At 50.3% G+C, this 21,031-nt stretch overlaps 1 protein-coding gene across 1 annotated transcript in view; it reads right to left on the bottom strand.

Annotated features, from left to right (window-relative positions):
- Positions 1 to 21,031, bottom strand: part of LOC119972545 (cytochrome P450 7A1-like) — a 72,908-nt gene that overhangs the window by 14,571 nt on the left and 37,306 nt on the right. The window contains exon 3 of the mRNA XM_038809417.1: positions 19,679 to 20,289. Coding sequence (XP_038665345.1) covers positions 19,679 to 20,289 — 611 coding nt within the window. The remainder of the gene's footprint in view (positions 1 to 19,678; positions 20,290 to 21,031) is intronic.

Raw genomic sequence — 21,031 nt, 5'->3', positions numbered from 1 at the left:
TTGTTTTGTTTTTTGGGGGCAGCTAGCTATCTTTGTATCATTTAGCAGTTTCATCAATTTTAGAAGGTTCACTTGGGAGAGCAGTAGGAGTATATATATATTTTTTTTTAAGGGCCGAACGGGTGTTTCGTCGTTTCCTTTTTTCCCCCTTTAAATCTCTTCGAGAGTTCTGATCAGAGGGGAGGAGGCTAGGGCAGTTGCATGCTTCTGCTGTAGGATGTGGGTGGTGAGGGATACCACCGGTGTCCCCACTGACTACACCTGAAGGAAGTGCCCTCAACTCCAGCTCCTCAGAGACCGTGTTAGGGAACTGGAGCTGGAGCTGGATGAACTTTGGATCATCCTGGAGGCAGAGGGGGTAATAGAGAGGAGTTACAGGGAGGTAGCCACACCCAAGATGCAGGACAAGAATGGTTGGGTTACAGTCAGCGGAAGGAAAAGGAACGGGCAGGGATCCCTACTGGCCGTTCCCTTTCAAAACAAATATTCCCCTTTGGATGCTGTTGGGAATGACCTACCGGGGGAAGGCCCTAGTGGTCAGGTCTCTGGCACTGAGCCTGGCTCTGGGGCTCAGAAAAGCAACAGTGTTAGGAGACTCAGTGGTTAGGGGAACGGATAAGAGATTCTGTGGTCGTGAACGAGACTCCCACAAGGTATGTTGCCTCCCGGGTGCCAGGGCCAGGGATGTCTTGGATCGAGTCTACAGGATTCATAAGGGGGAGGGGGAGCAACCAGAAGTCGTGGTGCACATAGGCACCAACGACATAGCTAAGAAAAGGGATGAGGATCTAAAAAGTGATTTCAGGGAGTTAGGTTGGAAGCTAAAAAGCAGGACAAGCAGAGTAGTGATCTCAGGATTGCTATCAATGCCATGTGCAAGTGAGGCAAGGAATAGAGAGCGAGTGCAGCTGAACACGTGGCTACAGGACTAGTGCAGGACGGAAGGCTTCAGATATGTGGATCATTGGGATATCTTCTGGGGAAGGTGGGACCTGTACATGAAGGACGGATTGCACCTAAATTGGAGGGGCACCAATGTCCTGGGTGGGAGGTTTGCTAGAGCTCTTTGGGAGGGTTTAAACTAGTTTTGCTATGGATCAGAGGATAGAGCAGCTTTTGAACAGGTAGAAATAGTGTGCAGCGAGTCTGTGAGGAAGGATAGTTAGTAGAATGGGTTAAAGTGTGTCTTTTTCAATGCAGGGGGTGTCAGGAATAAGGGAGATGAATTTAGAGCATGGATCAGTACTTGGAACTACGATGTTGTGGCCATTACGGAGAGCTGGATTTCACAGGGGCAGGAATGGTTGTTAGATGTTCCAAGGTTTAGATGTTTTCAGAAGAATAGGGAGGGAGGTAAAAGAGGAGGAGGCATGGCACTGTTAATTAGGGAGTGCATCACAGCTGCAGAAAAGGAGGTAGTTGAGGAGGGTTTGTCTACTGAGTCAGTATGGGTGAAAGTCAGAAACAAGAAAGGAGTAGTCACTTTATTGGAAGTTTTCTATAGACCCCCCCAATAGCAGCAGAGAGATAGAGGAACAGATTGGGCGTCAGATCTTGGAAAGGTACAGAAGTAACAGAGTTATTGTCATTGGTGACTTCAATTTCCCTAATATTGACTGGAACCTCCTTACTGCAAATGGTTTGGATGGTGCAGGTTTTGTCAGGTGTGTACAGGAAGGTTTCCTGACTCAATATGTAGATAGGCCGACTAGGGGGGAGGCCATATTGGACTTGGTGCCCGGCAACGAACCAGGCCAGGTGTCAGTTGACTCTGTGGGAGAGCATTTTGGTGACAGTGACCACAACTCCTTGACCTTTACCATAGTCATGGAGAGGGATAGGAACAGACAGTATGGGAAGGAATTTAATTGGGGGAGGATATTATACTGCTATTAGACAGGAGCTGAGGAGCATAAAGTGGGAACAATTGTTCTTGGGGAAATGCACAACAGTAATGTGGAGGTTTTTAAGGAGCACTTGCTGCGAGTGCTGGATAGTTTTGTCCCACTGAGACAAGGAAGGAATGGTAAGGTGAAGGAGCCTTGGACGACAAGAGAAGTGGAGCTTCGAGTCAAGAGGAAGAAGGAAGCTTACATAAGGTTGAGGAAGGAAAGATCTGGCACGGCTCAAGAGGGTTTCAACGTAGCCAGGAAGGAACTCAAAAATCGACTTAGGGAAGCTAGAAGGGGGCATGAAAATGCCTTGGCGGGAAGGATTAGGGAAAATCCCAAGGCATTCTACACTTATGTGATAAATAAGAGGATGCTCAGAGTGAGAGTAGGGCCGATCAGGGATCGTGGAGGGAACTTGTGCCTAGAGTCTGAGGAGATGGGGGAGGCCCTAAATGAATACTTTGCTTCAGTATTCACTAGAGAGAGGGACCTTGTTGCCTCTCTGAACCAGGTTAATAGACTCGAACAGGTTGACATTAAGGAGGATGTGCTGGAAATTTTGAAAAGCATCAGGATAGATAAGTCCCCTCGGCCTGATGGGATATACTTTAGGTTACTACAGGAAGTGAGGGAGGAGATTGCTGCACCGTTGGCGATCATCTTTGTGTCCTCACTCTCCACTGGAGTAGTACCGGATGATTGGAGGGTGGCGAATGCTGTTCCCCTATTCAAGAAAGGGAGATTCTTGGGAATTACAGACCCATCAGTCTTACGTCTGTGGTGAGCAAAATATTGGAAAGGATTCTGAGAGATAGGATTTAGAAAAACATAATTTGGATTTCGGATTTCAGCTATGAAGAAGTAAGTCGCACATTTGGTGGCTCCCGCTCGGGTCGGACATTTGGACCTTTCCCCCCCGATTTTCTACCAGACTTGAATTGTAAAACTGATGACAGAGGCAATTGTGTACTGAATTCCCACATCGGTGCATGGAGAGAAGGACTAGAAGTGCTTGTAAAGGCAGAAAGAGAAGGCTTGGGCTGAAGCTGCAGCCAGAGACAGCAAGGCGGAGGACCGGACTTCTGGTTTGTCGACCCAGCAGTCTACAGAGCAGCTGATGCAAGTTATTGAGGAGGGCTTTGCTGAGCAGTAACAGGACTGCTTGGACCCGATAAAAGAGTCAATTGAGCGGCTGGAGCTTAGATTGGACGCCCAAGATCAGGCGATCAGAAGGTAGAGAAGGTGCTGGCTGAGCAGGAGGAACATCAAGCTGCGGTGGAGTTGGAGGTGGGGATGCTTAGAGACCAACAGAAGAAGCCCCTGGAGAAGGTGGAGTACCTAGAGAATAGGTCCCGCCGGCAGAATTGGAGAATCGTTGGGCTCCCAGAGGGGACCAAAGGAGCGGACACTGGGCATGCATCGCAGACATGTTTGAGAAGCTGCTGGGGGATGGGGTATTCTCCCGGCCCTTGGAGGTGGACAGGGCTCACAGAGCACTCGCGAGGAAGCAGAGAATGGGAGACACCCCCCTCCACCCCCCCCCCCCCCCCCCCCGAGGGCAATGGTGGTGAGATTCCACAGGTGCTCGGATAAGGAGCGCATTCTACAGTGGGTCAAGCAGACACGGAGCTGTAAGTGGGACAACAGTATCCTGCGGGTTTACCAAGACTTGCGTGTGGAGGTGGCCAGGAGAAGAGCAGGCTTCAACCAGATTAGGTCGATCCTTTTTAAGAAAAAGGTGAAGTTCAGTCTGTTGTATCCGGCCCGTCTCTGGGTCACGCACGAGGAATAGCAGTTTTATTTCGAGTCGCCTGAGGACGCGCTGGACTTTGCAAAAAGTGAAGGACTGGTGGTGGACTGAGAACTCTTGAACTTTGCTGCAACGTTCATGCATTTTATTGTTTTTGTTTTTCTGTCCTTTTAAAAAAGGTTTCTTGTTTTTCGTTTTGTGGAAGCTGTTTGTAATGCCTTTTGCATTGATTTGGGACCAGCGCTAGAGCTGAGTGAGTTAAAGTTTTCATTTCCACTGTTCGGGGATGAAGGTGTGCTTGTTTAGATCTTGGTGTTTTTCTGTCGGGCAATTGTGTGGGGATTGTTTGATGTTGGAGTATGATTGTATGAGCGGGGGGAGGGAACAATAGATGGGAGACGGCGCCAGGGATGGGGCCACCAAGCTAGCTGGGTGGGCTAGCTCACAAAAGCGCAGTGGGGGGTGCGCATATGTTTGGTTTATTAAAGGGGTTGGGTTACAGAGTGTTGTTACTGGAGGGGAGGGGGGTAAATGTTCTGCTGACGAGGAAGGGATTTGGGCTAAGAGACAGAGAGGAGGTTGGGGGTGGAGGCTGCCTGGGGGCGGGCCAGTGGAGGCGCGGAGCATGGCCTAGAGGCGGGCCCAGCAAAGGGGATGGTTGATCAGTAAAGGGGGGGGGGGCAATGACCCCCCCCAACTAGTCTGATCGCCTGGAATGTTTGAGGATAAAATGGGCCGGTCAAGAGGGCACGTGTGTTCGCGCATCTTCGGTGACTGAAGGCGGACGTGGTAATGTTGCAGGAGACGCACCTTAGAGTAACTGACCAGATTAGATTGAGGAAAGGCTGGGTCAGTCAGGTTTTTCACTCGGGACGAGACTCAAAGTCTAGAGGGGTCGCGATCCTGATCAATAGGCGGGTGGTGTTTGAGGCAGATAGAATAGTCTTGGATGTGGGAGGCATTATGGTCAGTGGGAAACTGGAGGGGGTGCAGGTGGTATTAGTAAATGTGTATGCGCCAAATTGGGATGATGTGGAGTGTATAAAGAGGATGGTGGGAACGATATCGGACCTGGACTTGCACCATGCTCCGCACTGGGTTGACCTGAAGGTTAGTAAAGACAGGAACCAGCGCCCGCACTGGAGGTTAGATGTGGGAATTGTGGCTGACGAAGGGGTGTGCGAACGGCTGAGGAAATGTATTCAGAACTACCTGCAGGTCAACGACACGGGGGAAATTTCAGAAGCAGTAGTCTGGGAAGCACTGAAGGCGGTGGTCAGAGGGGAGCTGATCTCGATACGGGCCCATAGGGGGAAGGTGGACAGGGCAGAGACGGATCGACTGGTGAAGGAGATACTATGGATCGATAGGGGGTATGCGGAGACCCCAGAGGCTGGGCTTTTAAGGGAATGGCGGAGGCTACAGGCGGAGTTCGGCTTGATAACCACAGGGAGGGCGGTGGAGCAGCTGTGAGAAAGGCGAGGGGGGCGCTCTATGAGTATGGAGAGAAGGCCAGCAGAATGTTTGCACAGCAGCTTAGAAAGAGGGAGGCAGCCAGGGAGATAGGGAAAGTAAATGACGGAGATGGGAACCTGTTCGGAGATTCAGCAGGGGCGAATTAGGCGTTTAGGGATTTCTACAGTAGGCTGTACAGGTCGGAACCCCGTACAGGGCCGGACGGGATGAGGCACTTCTTGGGGGTGCTGAATTTCCCAAAGGTGGACGGGGAGCTGGTAGAAGGGCTGGGGGCCCCCATCGGGTTGGAAGAGATAGGGGAGGGTCTGAAGGCCATGCAGTCGGGTAAAGCCTCCAGTGGAGTTTTATCAAATGTTCTCTGGAATATTTGGGCTGGTATTGATGAGGATGTTCAATGAGACAAGTGAAAGAGGGGTGCTGCCCCCGATGATGTCACAGGCTACAATTTTGCTGATTCTGAAGCGGGACAAGAACCCGGAGCCGATGTCCTTGTTGAATGTGGATGCCAAATTGCTGGCCAAAATTTTGTCCTCCAGGATTGAGAATTGTGTTCCGGACATTATTGGGGAGGACCAGATGGGGTTCGTTAAGGGTAGGCAGTTGGTGGCCAATGTAAGTGTTGTGTTAGGTACACTGGTCTAACACTGGCTACAATTGGATACAGCTTAGATCAGAAAGATACTCCCGACCTTGAAGTTAGTTCAATCAGGTTTATTGAACTAAATGCACAGTTAGCTCAGTTCTCTGTGAGTTTGACTCTCTGCTAACTTAAGTGTGGTTACTCTGTCTGACTGAACCCGACTAGCTCTTAGCCACATGGTGGAGGTGTGAGATTGTAACAACACCCTTGACTAGCTCTCTAGATGTTCATCGGTGGAAAGAGGCAGGGTGTGAGTGCCTCATGTCTTTTATAGTCAGATCCCACCCCTGAGTGTCCTGCCTGCTTATTGGTCATGTCCTGTTCTCTGTGTCCATTAGCTGCTTGTCTGTATATCATTATGTGTGTCTGCATATTATGACATCTCTCTTTTTATGTTTGGATGACATATGTGAACGTATTTACAAGAATAGGCCAATATTAATATATGTACATGCAGTGGATGTGAACATATGTCACGTGGAAACAGCTGTCTAATGCAAGAACACAGAACAAAGCAAACAGAACGAATGTTCATAAGTCCGGTCTCTGGCTTGCGTCTGATCCTGGTCGACTGCCGGAGAGGAGGTGGGGATGACACAGCCTTGATGGGCGGGACTGAAGCCTGACTGGTGGCCTCATGAGTTGAGGTATCAAAGGAGGAGGTGGCAAAACAACAGAAGGAAACGGAGAAGAATGTGGTTGCGGGCAGGCAACTTTCCGCAGTGCCCGTCTGTTTCGTCGCACAACAGAACCATCAGCCAGACGCACAACATACGAGCAGGGGGCGGCCTGTTGAACAACGACAGCTGGAGCAGACCAGCCTCCATCAGGGATCTTGACCCAAACAGTGTCTGACGGGGATAACATGGGCAAATCGGTGGCATGAGCATCATAGCCCTGTTTTTGCCGGTCTCGGAGTTTCTGCATCTTCTGCAGCAATGGGAGGTTATCCAGGTTGGGCACGTATATGGCTGGAAGTGTCGTTCGCAGGTCCCTGTTCATCAGGAGTTGAGCCGGCGTCATGCCAGTGGACAGTGGGGTCGCCCTGTACGCCAGCAGCGCAAGGTGAATATCAGACGCAGAATCTGTGGCCTTGCAGATGAGCTGCTTCACTATGTGCACCCCTTTCTCAACTTTTCCGTTTGACTGCGGATAGTGTGGGCTGGAAGTGATGTGTTTGAACTGATACGACTGGGCAAACAGAGACCATTCACGGCTGCTGAAGCACGGGCCATTGTCACTCATGACAGTGAGTGGGATAGTATGCCTGGAGAACGTCTCCTTACAGGCCTTGATGACGGTCCGAGATGTGAGGTCTGAAAGCTTCACGACTTCAGGGTAATTGGAAAAGTAATCAATGATTAATACGTAATCATGACCATTTGCATGAAAGAGGTCGATGCCAACCTTGGACCATGGAGAGGTTTCGATTTCATATTGCTGAAGTGTCTCCTTACTCTATGCTGGCTGGAAGCGTTGACAGGTCGCACAGTTAAGGACCATGTTCGCGATGTCCTGGCTGATCCTGGGCCAGTAGACAGCCTGCCTGGCTCTGCGTCTGCACTTCTCCACACCCAGGTGGCCCTCATGGATTTGACGGAGCACCAAGCTCTGGAGACTGTGTGGAATTACAATCCAGTCTAGTTTGAGGAGGATACCATCAACCACCGTCAGGTCGTCCTTTACATTGAAAAATTAAGGGCACTGCCCTTTTTGCCAGCCATTGGCTAGGTGTTGCGTAACATGCTGCAAGAGGGGGTCTTTGTCTGTCTCCTCACGGATACGAATCACCTTCTCATCAGATGCCAGGAGGGTGCTAGCACACAGCTGCACCTGTGACTCAACTTGCCGGATGACGTTCAGTGGTTCACTAGGCACGGTGATGGAGTGGGACAGTGTATCGGCAATGATGAGCTCCTTGCCAGGCGTGTAGACCAGGTCAAAGACGTACCTTCTAAATTTGAGGATGAGTTGCAACCGAGGTGTCATGTCATTAATGTCCTTGTGGATAATGTGGACCAGGGGTCTGTGATCCATCTCGACTGAATGTCGGCAAGCCGTAGACATAGTCGTGAAACTTGAGAATGCCAGTGAGAAGGCCCAGGCATTCCTTCTCGATTTGTGCATACCTTTGTTCGGTGGGCGTCATTGCCCTTGATGTGTAGGCAACCGGTGCCCAGGATGAAGTGTCATCAGGTTGCAGCCGGACCGCACCTATGCCATCCTGGCTCGCATCTGTCGAGATTTTCGTTTCCCTGTCTGGGTCGAAAAATGCCAATACGGGTGCAGTGGTGAGCTTGGCTTTCAGCTCCAACCATTCTGCCTGATGGGCCGCCTTCCACTCGAAGGCAGTGGACTTCTTCACTAGGTTTCGTAGGGCCGTGGTGTGTGAGGCCATGTTTGGGATGAACTTGTCCAGAAAATTGACCATGCCCAGGAAGCACAATACCACCTTCTGGTCTTCCGGGCCCTTCATGGCTGCGATGGCCTTGACCTTGTCTGTGTCGGGGCACACGCCCTGCTGAGAGATCTGATCTCCTAGGAACTTGAGTGTCGTCATGCCAAAGCAACATTTGGCCCTGTTCAGCTTCAGGCTATTGGCGTGGACACGGCGGAATACCTGCTGGAGACGGGAAACATGCTCCTCAGGGGTCGTGGAGCATATGATGACGTCGTCCACATACACACAAACCCCTTCGATGCCCTCCATCATCTGCTCAATGATGCAATGAAATATCTCCGATGCCGAGACGATGCTGAACGGCATACGGTTATAGCAGTACCTGCCAAACGGTGTTTTGAAGGTGCAGAGCCTTCTGCTGGATTCATCCAGCTAGATTTGCCAGAATCCATGTGACGCATCTAACTTCGTGAAAAACCGTGCATGTGCCATCTCACTGGTGAGTTCCTCCCGCTTCGGGATGGGGTAGTGTTCACTCATTATATTCTGGTTGAGATCCTTGGGATCAATGCAGATGCGCAGGTCTCCAGAGGGTTTTTTAACCACCACCATCGAGCTGACCCAGTCAGTCGGTTCAGTTACCCTGGAAATGATCCCCTGCTGCTGCAGCTCCTTGAGCTGTTCCTTCAGGCACTCCTTCAGCGGAGCTGGGACCCGGCGTGATGCATGGACCACTGGCTTGGCATCAGGATCTTGTACCGATATGGCAAAGTGCCCATCCCGTCAAACTTGTCTGGATACTGAGCGAGGATGTCGTCAATGCCAGCTTAAAGATCCACTTTGGAGGATGTCGTTGAATAAACCCGCTGTACCAGGTTTAGCTTTTTGCAGACATGCGCGCCCAGTAGGGATGCCCAGTCCGACTTGACAATTTCAAAACTTAGCTGTACATGGGTACTCCGGTTGGAGATGAGTAGGTGGCAGGATCCCAGTGCCGTGATGGCATTACCGTTATAGTCCAGGAGTTAGCAGGCTGCAGGAAGGACCTTGAGGGGCTTCTTGATGCATTTGGAAGTTTGCCTGTGAGAGGAGGTTGGCAGAAGCACCTGTGTCCAGCTTGAACAGGATGGAGCAGCGGTTGACCTGTATCACCGCACGCAATTCGTCCTCTGAATCCACAGCGAGGATGGACTGAATGCGAGATGAGTTAGGTGTGGCATGTTCACGTGTGGTAATGATGCCCACTCAGTAGGCGGACTCAAGGCACTCGTCCTCTGGATCCGTTATACTGCCAGGATCAGAATCCTGTAATCATTGTTGCACATTCTGGACGCGCCTACATTGGAATTGGGAGCGCTGGCCTCTGACTGGTGGTGCAGACCTGCACACGGCTGCATAGTGTCCAGGCTTCCTGCAGTTTAAACATTGGCTGCCTCTTGCAGGGCAGTATCCTTTTAAGTGGGTGTTGCCACAGTTCGGGCACGTCATGACGTTGGCGTCGTGACGCGGTGTACGTCGTTGCACATGCGCAGTGCAGTTGGCAGACGTCTGCACCTGCGCAGTGTGGGTGTCGGCCGCTTCGTTATCCCGTTCGCATCGCGCATGCGTAGTGCATTAGTGTCCAGGCTTTCCGCAATTTAAACATTGCCTGCCTCTTGCAGGGCAGTGTTTCTTTAAGTGGGCGGTGCCGCAGTTCGGGCACGTCATGACGTCGTTACGGTCCATGCGTCGTCACACATGCGCAGTACGGTCGGCAGACTTTACACCTGCGCAGTGCGGTGATCGGCCGCTTCGTTATCCCATTCGCATTGCGCATGCGTGGGGCTCCGGGAAGAGCGCGCAAAATGGCCGCTTTCATCAATGCTGAGGCGCTGCATCCGGGTGATGGCCTGCACACTCTCTGCCTCGTGGGAGGCAAGTTTCTCATTTTCAGCTGATTTGTATTGGGAATACCGATGTTTGGCATGCTCATACACTGTACATGTTTCAATCGCGACTGACAGGGTCATATGCTTGATTTTTAAAAGCTGCTCTCTCAGAGGATCAGAGTGAACTCCAAACATGATTTGGCCCCTGATCATGGAGTCAGCAATATCACCAAAGTTGCAGGACACGCTAGCAGGCGGAGGCTAGTTAAGAAGGCATTGAAAGATTCATCTTTACCTTGAAGACATTGTTTGAATATGTAGCGCTCAAAGATTTAATTGATGTTCACTTCACAGTGACTATCGAACTTGGCCAGGATGATCTGAAATTTTGTCTTGTCCTGGCCTTCGCTGAAGTTCAACGAGTTGAAGAGTTTGATGGCTTGATCATCCACTGATGAAAGAAGCACGATCTTTTTTGCATCAGACGCACCCTCGAGGTCTGAGGCTTCGATGCACAGCAGAAACTTTTGCTTGAATATCCGCCAGTTGGCACTGAGATTGCCGGAGGTCCTGAGCTGGTGAGGAGCCTGAATCTTTTCCATGGTGCCGGGATACATTTGCTGGTCCTCACGGAACGGACTGAGGTAAGCCACCTTAAATTAGTAGTCTCCTGGTATCATGTCGTCTAAGGTACACTGATCTAACACTGGCTGCAACTGGATGCAGCTTAGATCAGAAAGATACTCCCGACCTTGAAATTAGTTCAATCAGGTTTATTAAACTAATAGCACAGTTCTCTGCGAGTTCGGCCCTCTGCTAACTTAAGTGTGGTTACTCTGTCTGACTGAACCAGACTAGCTCTTAGCCACGTTGTGGAGGTGTGAGATTGTAACAACACCCTTGACTGACTCTCTAGAAGTTCATCAGTGGAAAGAGGTGGAGTGTGAGTGCCTCATGTCTTTTATAGTCAGATCCCACCCCTGAGTGTCCTGCCTGCTTATTGCTCATGTCCTGTTCTCTGTGTCCATTAGCTGCTTGTCTTCACATCATTATGTGTGTGTCTGCATATTATGACAGGAAGAAGGTTGTTAAATGTGATCATGATGCCCCCGAAAGGTAGGGAGGTGGAAGTAGTGATCGGGTAGAATGGAAATATGCGTGGGAGGTACTGGGACGGTTCGGATTTGGACAGGGCTTTATTGACTGGGTCAGGTGCCTGTATCAGGCTCCTGTGGCAAGCGAACGGGCGAATAGGACAACATCGGACTATTTTAGACTGCACCGGGGGACGAGACAGGGATGCCCCCTTTCCCCACTGTTGTTCATGCTTGCAATAGAGCCGTTGGCAATTACTCTGAGAGCCTCAAAGGGCTGGAATGGGCTGGTCGGGGGGGGGGGGGGGGGGGGGGGGTGGGAGCACTGAGTTTAGCTTTATGCAGATGGCCTGCTTCTGTATGTATCGGACCCATTAGAGGGGATGGAAGAAATCATGAGGATTCTAGGGGAATTTGGCCGTTTTTCGAGGTAGAAGCTAAATATGGGGAAAAGTGAGATGTTTGCGGTCCAGGCAAGGGGACAGGAGAGGCAATTGGGGGAGCTGCCGGGTAGATTAGTAGCGGGAAGCTTTAGGTACCGAGGCGGTCAAGTGGCGCGGGAATGGAACCGGCCGCATAAATTAAATCTGGCCTGTCTGGTGGACCAAATGAAGGACGATTTTCAGAGCTGGGACGCGCTTCCGTTGTCTCTGGCTGGGAGGGTGCAGACGGTGAAGATGACGGTCCTCCCGAGATTCCTGTTCATGTTTCAATGTATTCCCATCCTTATTCCGCGGTCCTTTTTTAAACGGGTCAACAAAGTGATCACTGGCTTCGTTTCGGCGGGCAAGACCCCGCGAGTAAGGATGGCATTGCTTGAGCGGAGTCGGGAGAGGGCGGGCTGGCGCTGCCAAATTTTAGTAACTATTACTGGGCAGCGAATATAGCCATGATCAGGAAGTGGGTGGTGGGGGAGGTGTCGGCATGGGAGCGTATGGAGGCAGCTCCATGCAAGGGCACCAGTCTGGGGGCGTTAGTAACTGCGCCTCTGTCGTCCCCGCCGGCACGGTACTCCACCAGCCCCGTGGTGGTGGTGGCCCTGAGAGTCTGGGGGCAATGGAGGATACATGTGGGAGCAGAGGGAGCATCGGTCTGGTCTCCAATCTGTAATAATCACTGGTTTTCCCTGGGTAGTTCCCTGGGGTTTCCAGATATGGCGGAGAGCAGGGATTGAGAGGATGGGGGATATGTTTATGGAGGGGAGCTTTCCGAGTTTGAGGGCGCTGGAGGAGAGGTTTGGGTTGGCGAGGGGAAACAAATTCAGGTACCTGCAGGTGCAGGACTTGCTACGTAAACAGGTGTCAACCTTCCCGCTCCTACCACTAAGGGAGATTCAGGACAGGGTAGTTTCCAGAGGGTAGGTTGGAGAAGGGAGTGTCTCGGACATTTAGAAGGAACTTATGGGATCAGAGGAGATGCAGACCGAGGAGCTGAAGCGCAAGTGGGAGGAGGAGCTAGGAGGAGAGATAGAGGATGGTCTGTCGGCGGACACGTTGAGTAGAGTCAACGCGTCCGCAACATGTGCCAGGCTCAGCCTGATACAATTCAAGGTCGTTCACCGGGCTCACATGACAGTGGCCCGGATGAGCAGGGTCTTTGGGGTGGAAGACAGGTGTACAAAATGTGCGGGAGGACCAGCGAACCATGTCCACATGTTCTGGACATGTCCGAAGCTTCGTGGAGTTTGGCAGGGGTTTGCAGATGTCATGTCCACGGTGTTAAAAAGAAGGGTGGCACTGAGTCCAGAGGTGGCGATTTTCGGGGTGTCGGAAGACCCGGGAATCCAGGAGGAGAAAGAGTCAGACGTTCTGGCCTTTGATTTCCTGGTAGCCTGGAGACGGATACTATTAGCTTGGAGGGACTCAAAGCCCCCGAAGTCGGAGACCTGGCTATCGGACATGGCTAGCTTTCTCTGTTTGGAGAAAATCAAGTTCGCCTTGAGAGGGTCACTGTTATGGTTCACCCGGAGGTGGCAACCGTTCATCAGCTTCTTCGCGGAAAATTAATCGTCAGCAGGGGGGGGGGTTTAGTTTAGCTGAGAGTAAGGGGGTTAATAACGGATGTAAGGGAGGGAGACAGCTTTTGCACTATGTTTATAGTTTCATGTACATTGTTTATTTTGTTGTTGTTTTAATACCAAAAATACCCCATTAAAATGTTTATTAAAAAAAAAGAAAAACATAGTTTGATTAAAGATAGTCAGCATGGCTTTGTGAGGGGCAGGTCATGCCTCACAAGCCTCATTGAATTCTTTGAGGATGTGATGAGACACATTGATGAAGGTCGGGCAGTGGATTAGGTGTATATGGGTTTCAGTAAGGCATTTGATTAGGTTCCCCATGGTCGGCTCATTCAGAAAGTTAGGGGGCATGGGATACAAGGAAACTTGGCTGTCTGGATACAGAATTGGCTGGCCAAAATTAGACAGCGAGTGTTAGTGGATGGAAAGTATTCCGCCTGGAGGTTGGTGACCAGTGGTGTCCTGCAGGGATCTGATCTGGGACCTCTTCTCTTTGTGGTTTTTATAAATGACTTGGATGAGGAAGTAGAAGGTTGGGTTAGTAAGTTTGCCGATGACATGAAGGTTGGGGGAGTTGTAGATTGTGTTGAGGGCTGTTGCAGGTTACAACAGGACATTGACAGGATGCAGAGCTGGGCTGAGAAGTGGCAGATGGGAGTTCAACCTTGATAAATGTGAAGTGATTCATTTTGGAAGGGTGAATTTGAATGCAGAATACAGGGTTAAAGGCAGGAGTCTTGGAAGTGTGGAGGAACAGAGGGATCTTGGGGTCCACATACATCGATCTCTCAAAGTTGCCACCCAGGTTGATAGGGTTGTTAAGAAGGCGTATGATGTGTTGGCTTTCTTTAACAGGGGGATTGAGTTTAAGAGCCGTGAGGTTTTGCTGTAGCTTTATAAAACCCTAGTTAAACCACACTTGGAATATTGTGTCCAGTTCTGGTCGCCTCATTATAAGAAGGATGTGGATGCCTTGGAGAGGGTACAGAGGAGATTTACCAGGATGCTGCCTGGAATGGAGGGCATGTCTTATGAAGAAAGATTGAGGAATCTAGGGCTTGTCTCACTGGAGCGAAAGAGGAAGAGAGGAGACTTGATAGAGGTGTACAAGGTGATGAGAGGCATGGATAGAGTGGATAGCCAGAGACTTTTCCCCAGGGCGGAAATGGCTGTCACGAGGGACATAGTTTTAAAGTGATTGGAGGAAGGCATAGGGAAGATGTAGGTTCTTTACACAGAGAGTGGTGGGTGCGTGGAATGCACTGCCAGCAAAGCGGGTGGAGTCAGAGTCATTAGGGACATTTAAGCGACTCTTGGACAGGCATGTGGACAGCAGTAAATTGAAGGGGTGTAGGTTAGGTTGACCTTAGATTAGGATAAATGGTCGGCACATAGTGGGCCGAAGGGCCTGTATTGTGCTGTATTTTTCTATGTTCTATGTATGGGTGCACCCACCCCACCAACCACCGCACCCAGCCCCTATCTTCCACCCCAGCTACCTTCCCCAACCTGCCAACACCCAACTGCGGAGCAGCACGCGGACCACCATGGGCAACGCCCACAGTAGCTCCTGCAGGAGGGCGCTGGACGGGGGCCACAGAGCGAACCGCTGGCAGCGGGGACGGGCACTAGAGCCAGAGGCCCCACTGTGCCGGGCACTGATGGGGCCATGGGTGCAGAGGGCAAAGTGCCAAGGGGAATGGCCGGAGCTGGGGGTATAAGCCATGGCAGGGTCTGCAGAGCAGACCGGGGCTATTGAGTAGCTGGTGGACCTGGTTGGGCACAGGGGTATGCATCGTGCTAACGTGTCTGACTTGCACCTCTTGCAGACATGGACTTCAGAATCCAACCAGGAATGGTGGCTTTCATTCTGGTTGCCACAGTCATGGGGGGTGCACTGAGGCAGTACAAGCTGGAGCTGCTTAAGGGGGTCCCTGCAGCAGCGGAGCCTGTCCCAAAGGAACAGGAGCCACCTGGTGAGGATGTAGAGCCGGCCGCTCACCAGGCCAAGGAGGAGGTGGTGGATAGGAAGCATTGAATGAGCTCTTGAGTTTACCAACAGCACCTGCTATTTAAGGACCTGCCAGACCAGGCATGCTGTGGAAGACTCCGGCTGAGCAGGGGGACATTGCAACATATCTGCCAGATCATGGTGCACCTGGCACCATGGGTGTATGGGAGAGGATAACCTTTCCCAGTGACCGCCACGGTGACGGTCACCCTGAAACATTACACCACAGAGTCCTTCCAGGTGCTGAGTGGGGACCTGTCCAGAATATCACAGACCTTGGTGCACAGGTACAACCTCACCATCACGGAGGCCCTATATGCCCACTCGGCACAATACATCAAATTCAATGTGGACCAAGCCCACCAGGATGCCCAGGCAGCGGAGTTTGCTATCGTCGCTGAGATGCCCCAGGTCCTGGGGGTGATCGACAAGATACATGTCACCCTACGGACATTGGCCCATGACAGGCCCGTCTTCACAAATTGAAAGGGGTTCCACTCGATGAACGTGCAGCTGGGTTGTGACCAAGAGATGCACATCATGCACTTCTACACCCGATACTCAGGCATGGTGCACGACACCTTCATCCTGGCCCACAAACGGTTTCTGACCTCTTCAAGGTGCACCCCTGGCTGAGGGGTTGGCTTCTAGGCAACAGGGGTTATCCACTGTGGCTGATGACACCTACCTGGATTCCACAGACCGACACGGAGACCCACTACAATGACGTCCATGCAGTGACTAGGGACGTGATTGAGCAGTGCTTCGACATAGAACAAAGAACAAAGAAAAGTACAGTAAGGAGGTCTTACAACACCAGGTTAAAGTCCAACAGATTTATTTTGAATCACTAGCTTTCGGAGCTCCTTCAACACACTCATCTGATGAAGGAGCAACGCTCCAAAGGCTAGTGATTCCAAACAAACCTGCTGGACTTTAACCTCGTGTTGTAAGACTTCTTACTGTGCCCACCCCAGTCCAACAGAGGCATCTCCACGTCAAACAAAAGTACAGCACAGGAACAGGCCCTTCAGCCCACCAAGCCTGTGCCGATCATGATGACGGAACTAAAAAAAACCCTTCTGCCGTTACTCGGTCTGTATCCCTCTATTTCTTCACTATTCATGTCCCCACCCAAAACGCCTCTTAAATGTTGCTAATGTACCTGCTTCCACCACATCCTCTGCCAATGCATTCCAGGCACCCACCACTCTCCACATGAAAAACGTACCCCCACATCTCCTTTAAACTTTCCCCCTATCACCTTGAACCTGTGCCCCCTTGTAATTGACACTCCCACCCTTGGAAAAAGCCTATGACTATCCACCCTGTCTATGCCTCTCATAATTTTGAAGACCTCTGTCAGGTCTCTCCTCAGCCTCTGTCTTTCCAGTGAAAACAATCCTAGTTTATTCAACTTCTCTTCATAGTCAACACCTTCGAGACCTGGCAACATCCTGGTGAATCGTCTTTGCAATCTCTCCAAAGCTTCCATGGTCTTCAGATAATATGGTGACCAGAAGTGCACACAATACTCCAAATATGGCCTAACCAAGGTTTTATATAGCTGCAACATGATTTCCCAACTCCTGTACTCAATGCCCCGGCTGATGAAGGCAAGCATGCCATATGACTTCTTAATCACCTTGGCCACCTGTGCTGCCACTTTTAGGGAACTGTGGACCTGCACGCCCAGATCCCTCTGTATGTTAATGTTCCAAAAGGTTCTGCCATTTACAGTACAATTCATACCTAGATTTGATCCTCCAAAATGCATCACCTTCCATTTGTTCGGATTAAACTCCATCTGCCATTTCTGTGCCCAAGTCTCCAATCTATCTATATCCTGTTGTATCCTCTGACAATGCTTGGCACTATCAGCAACTCCGTCAATCTCTGTGTCATCCGCAAACTTAATAATCAGACCACCCACATTTTCCTCCAGATCATTTATGTATACTACAAACAACAAAGGTCCCAGCACTGATCCCTGCGGAACACCACTAGCTACAGATCTCCATTCTGAAAAACACCCTTCAACTGCTACTCTGTCTCCTATAGCCAGCCCAACCCCAAGCCCATGTGATTTTAGTTTTTGTACCAATCTGCCACGTGGGACCTTGTCAAATGCCTTACTAATTGGATTGGATTTGTTTATTATCACGTGTACCGAGGTACAGTGAAAAGTATTTTTCTGTGAGCAGCTCAAACAGATCATTTAGTACATTAAAATAAAATAAAATAAAAAATACATAATAGGGCAACACAAGGTACATAGACACTGGCATTGGGTGAAGCATACAGTAGTATTAATCAGGTCAGTCCATAAAAGGGTCGTTTAGGAGTCTGGTAACAGCGGGGACAAGGTGATTAGTCCCTATAAACTACATCCATAGCCGTTCCCTCATCAATATTCTTTGCCACCTCTTCAAAAACTCAATCAAGTTGGTGAGACATGACCTTCCCCATACAAAACCCCGCTGTCACTAACTAGTCAATTTTTCTGCAAATGTGCAGATATCCTTGGCGGAATTCTCCGCTCCCGCGAAAAATCGGGAAGGCCGTCGTGAACTCGGCCGAGTTTCACGACAGCCTCGGAGGCCACTAATCTCACCTTATTCACCCCCAGCCGGGGGGCTATGAGCGGCGCTTCGTAACTCTCGGCCGCTGGGCCTTGACGCTTGCGTCAAGGCGGTGCGCCGAGAAAGACGCGACGGCGCCGCCTAAGTGATGTCAGCCGCGCATGCACAGGTTGGCCGGCTCCAACCCGCGCATGCGCAGCTGACATCACGACGGCTGATGGCTCAAAACCGCGCATGCGCGGTTGCCGTCTTCCCCTCCGCTGCCCCGCAAGACGTGGCGGCTTGATCTTGCGGGGTGGCGGAGGGGAAAGAGTGCGAACCCTTTGAGATGCCGGCCCGACGATCGGTGGGCACCGATCGCGGGCCAGTCCCCTCCCGAGCATGGCCGTGGTGCTCACTCCCGTCTCCGCCCCCCCCCCCCCCCCACAAGCTTCAAACCAGCTTTTGGCACTATGTTCACGACGGCAGCGACCAGGTGTGGTTGCCGCCGTCGTGAACCGGTCGCGAACGGCAGGCCGCTTTGCGGAGAATCGCCAGTCATCGTGAAAAACGACGAGCAGCGATTCTTCCAAGCCGGGGGGGGGGGGGGGGGGGGGGAATTGCGGGGGATGCCAGGGGGGCGTGTCGTGAGTCACCCGGCCCTCCCACGATTCTCCCACCCGGTGTGGGGAGCGGAGAATCGCGCCCCCTGTCTCTCAGTATCTTCTCCAAAAGCTTCCCCACCACTGATGTCAAGCTCTCTGGCCTACAATTTGCTGGGTTATCCCTGCTTCCTTTATTGAACAAGATTGGCTATTCTCCAGTCCTCTGGAACCTCACCTGTGGTTGAAGAGAATGTGAAGATATCTGCTAAGGCCCCAGCTATTGCTCCCCTTGCCGCCAGCAGTAATCTGGTATAGATCCCATCTGACCCTGAGGACTTGTCTACCTTAATGCAATTTAGGATACTCAACACTACCTCCTTTGATATACTGACAGGCATCCTGAAGTTGCGGTTCAGGTGCCTGGACTGCTCTAGAAGGGCCATCCATTGTAGCGCTAGGAGGGCCTGCTGCACGAGCTGCAGAGGGGCGACATGCCGAAGAGGGGTGAATGCCAGGCCTTATCTGACGAGGAGGATACAGAGTAGGTCCATGATGGGCAGGACATGGGGCTCGGGCAGGCACAGGAGGCCGCATAGCATGTGTGCCTGGGTCGACGCACACGGGATGCTCGAATCGCCCCCAGGTTCATCGACTGGAGAGCCTGGCCAGTGGCACAGGCATATCCCCCCCACCCCCCCAGACCGGCCACCCCCTCCCATGAACACTGTCTCTGCGCTACTCTCCCTCCCCATTGCAAATCATTCCATGATTCTTACCTGTCACGCTGCGGGGTGTGGGCCCTGGGTTGGCAGTAACAGAGGGTCTGGTCCATGGGATGGGGGATGACGATGGCCCGCTCAGGGTTGAGCTCTGGTGCAAAAAGTGATCCCGCCCATTGTGGGCAGGATTCATCTCACAACATCTCGCGAGATTGGGTTGAATCTCGCAAGGCTTGCAAGCCAGGGAGATCCTGGGAGTGGGGTCTCCCGGCCACCCTGCACCACGGCGAGCTGTTTTTCTGGTGCAGTGTGGCTGCAGGATCGCAGCCTTATAGTTTCTGAAAAGGAGAATCTCGCCACCCGTCTTCACCACTTTCAAGATATTCTGGCAAAGCAGATTGCCCACCCATTACAGTACCTGCCTGATTTCATCCTATTTACAATGGACAGGCTATCCATTTCATCAGATTACTGAAAGGCAGTGAAGGTAAAAATCCTAATTTCCAATTCAACATGAATAGATTAGAAAGGTGGTTGAAGGAAAGCAGTATAAATGGTTATGGAAACAAAACAGAGTGTTCAGGTTTAAAATTGCTATAAGTTGATCAGACTTCTAACTTGAAATTTGTAAGTAACAGTACCTTATTAAATAATAAACACTCCAGAAGGTAGCGGGAAGCGTATTAGCTTGTGAAGCCCACAGCATTGTGACATGAGTCTTCCCCTTGCTGAGTTCATCAAGTGCAGGTGAATGATCAAAAAGTTGCATTCTTTCCTCAATGAGCTGAGATTTATTGTCATTCTGCCTTAGGTTATTGTGCAATAATGCTTGTGCTAGAGCCATTCTTGATTGCTTGGCAGCTTTCAAAAACAACAATGGAATACCACCAGCTAAAGCAGGAAATACATTGTCAAACACCTTAAAATTCTCCATGACAGACTGAATGGCAGCATGCTGTGCCTTTACCTTTTCAGTATTGTCTTGTTTCATTGCATTTTTATTTTTTCCAAAGAGTGTTAAATACCCAGCTTCAAACATTATCCTGTATGAAAATGCATAAAGACTTTCGGTGGTCCAGTTGCTAGAGTCTGGTGATTTCTTGTCTTGTAACATTACAAACTGAAGGTTTTCCATCATACTTGAGGTCAGAGGGTCCAAGGAGAATCCCTGTAGGGTCTTGTTGAAGATTTCATGTATCTCTTCATAGTTTATCCCATATTTAGCATCAGTAAAATCTGCATGATCAAATACCTGTGGAAGACAATATGAAATATTGTTTTATTTATTATACAGGAAAATTAAATAAAATCAATATTTACTTTCAGAATTATTGTTTATGATAGCTCAGAAAGAATTGTATTTGTCTCGGTATGAGCAAAAATATAATTTTTGTGGGCAGTATATGCAGATTAGTTGCTTTCTAAGCTACGACATCCAAATGAGAGCTGTCTTTAACACATTAAGAAGTCTTACAACACCAGGTTAAAGTCCAACAGGTTTGTTTCAAACACGAGCTTTCGGAGCACGGCTCCTTCTTCAGGTGAATGGAAAGGCTTGTTCCAGAAATGTTTATATAGACACAGTCAGAGATGCCCCGGAATGCGAGCACCTGCAGGCAATCAAATCATCAAAGATGCAGAGAGAGAGGTAACTCCAGGTCATTTTAACACATTACTGTGTTTGTACTGCATGCATTCAGGGAAGCATAGATAGAATCAGTTATTCCAAACCTTTTTAAATGCTTAGCTCACACTGTTACCTCATGTCACACATTTTAAACTGCTTTCCTCCTGTTTTCAATTGAATGTTTGCCAAATGTTAACTTGTAATGAAGAGGTCAAAAGATTTCTTTAAACTAACAGCGTTTGGTTCACTGATTTAAAATACTAATAGCTGCATGGTTGGGAATCACAAGGGTTTCCTGTGAGTTGAATAAGCTAATTCTATAGTAATAAACTGCTTACATTTATTTAAAAAGAACGATTGAAAGCAG

Source organism: Scyliorhinus canicula, chromosome 10 (assembly GCF_902713615.1).
Source record: "Scyliorhinus canicula chromosome 10, sScyCan1.1, whole genome shotgun sequence".
NCBI lineage: Eukaryota > Metazoa > Chordata > Chondrichthyes > Carcharhiniformes > Scyliorhinidae > Scyliorhinus > Scyliorhinus canicula.
This window is presented reverse-complemented; position numbering and strand designations above follow the sequence as displayed.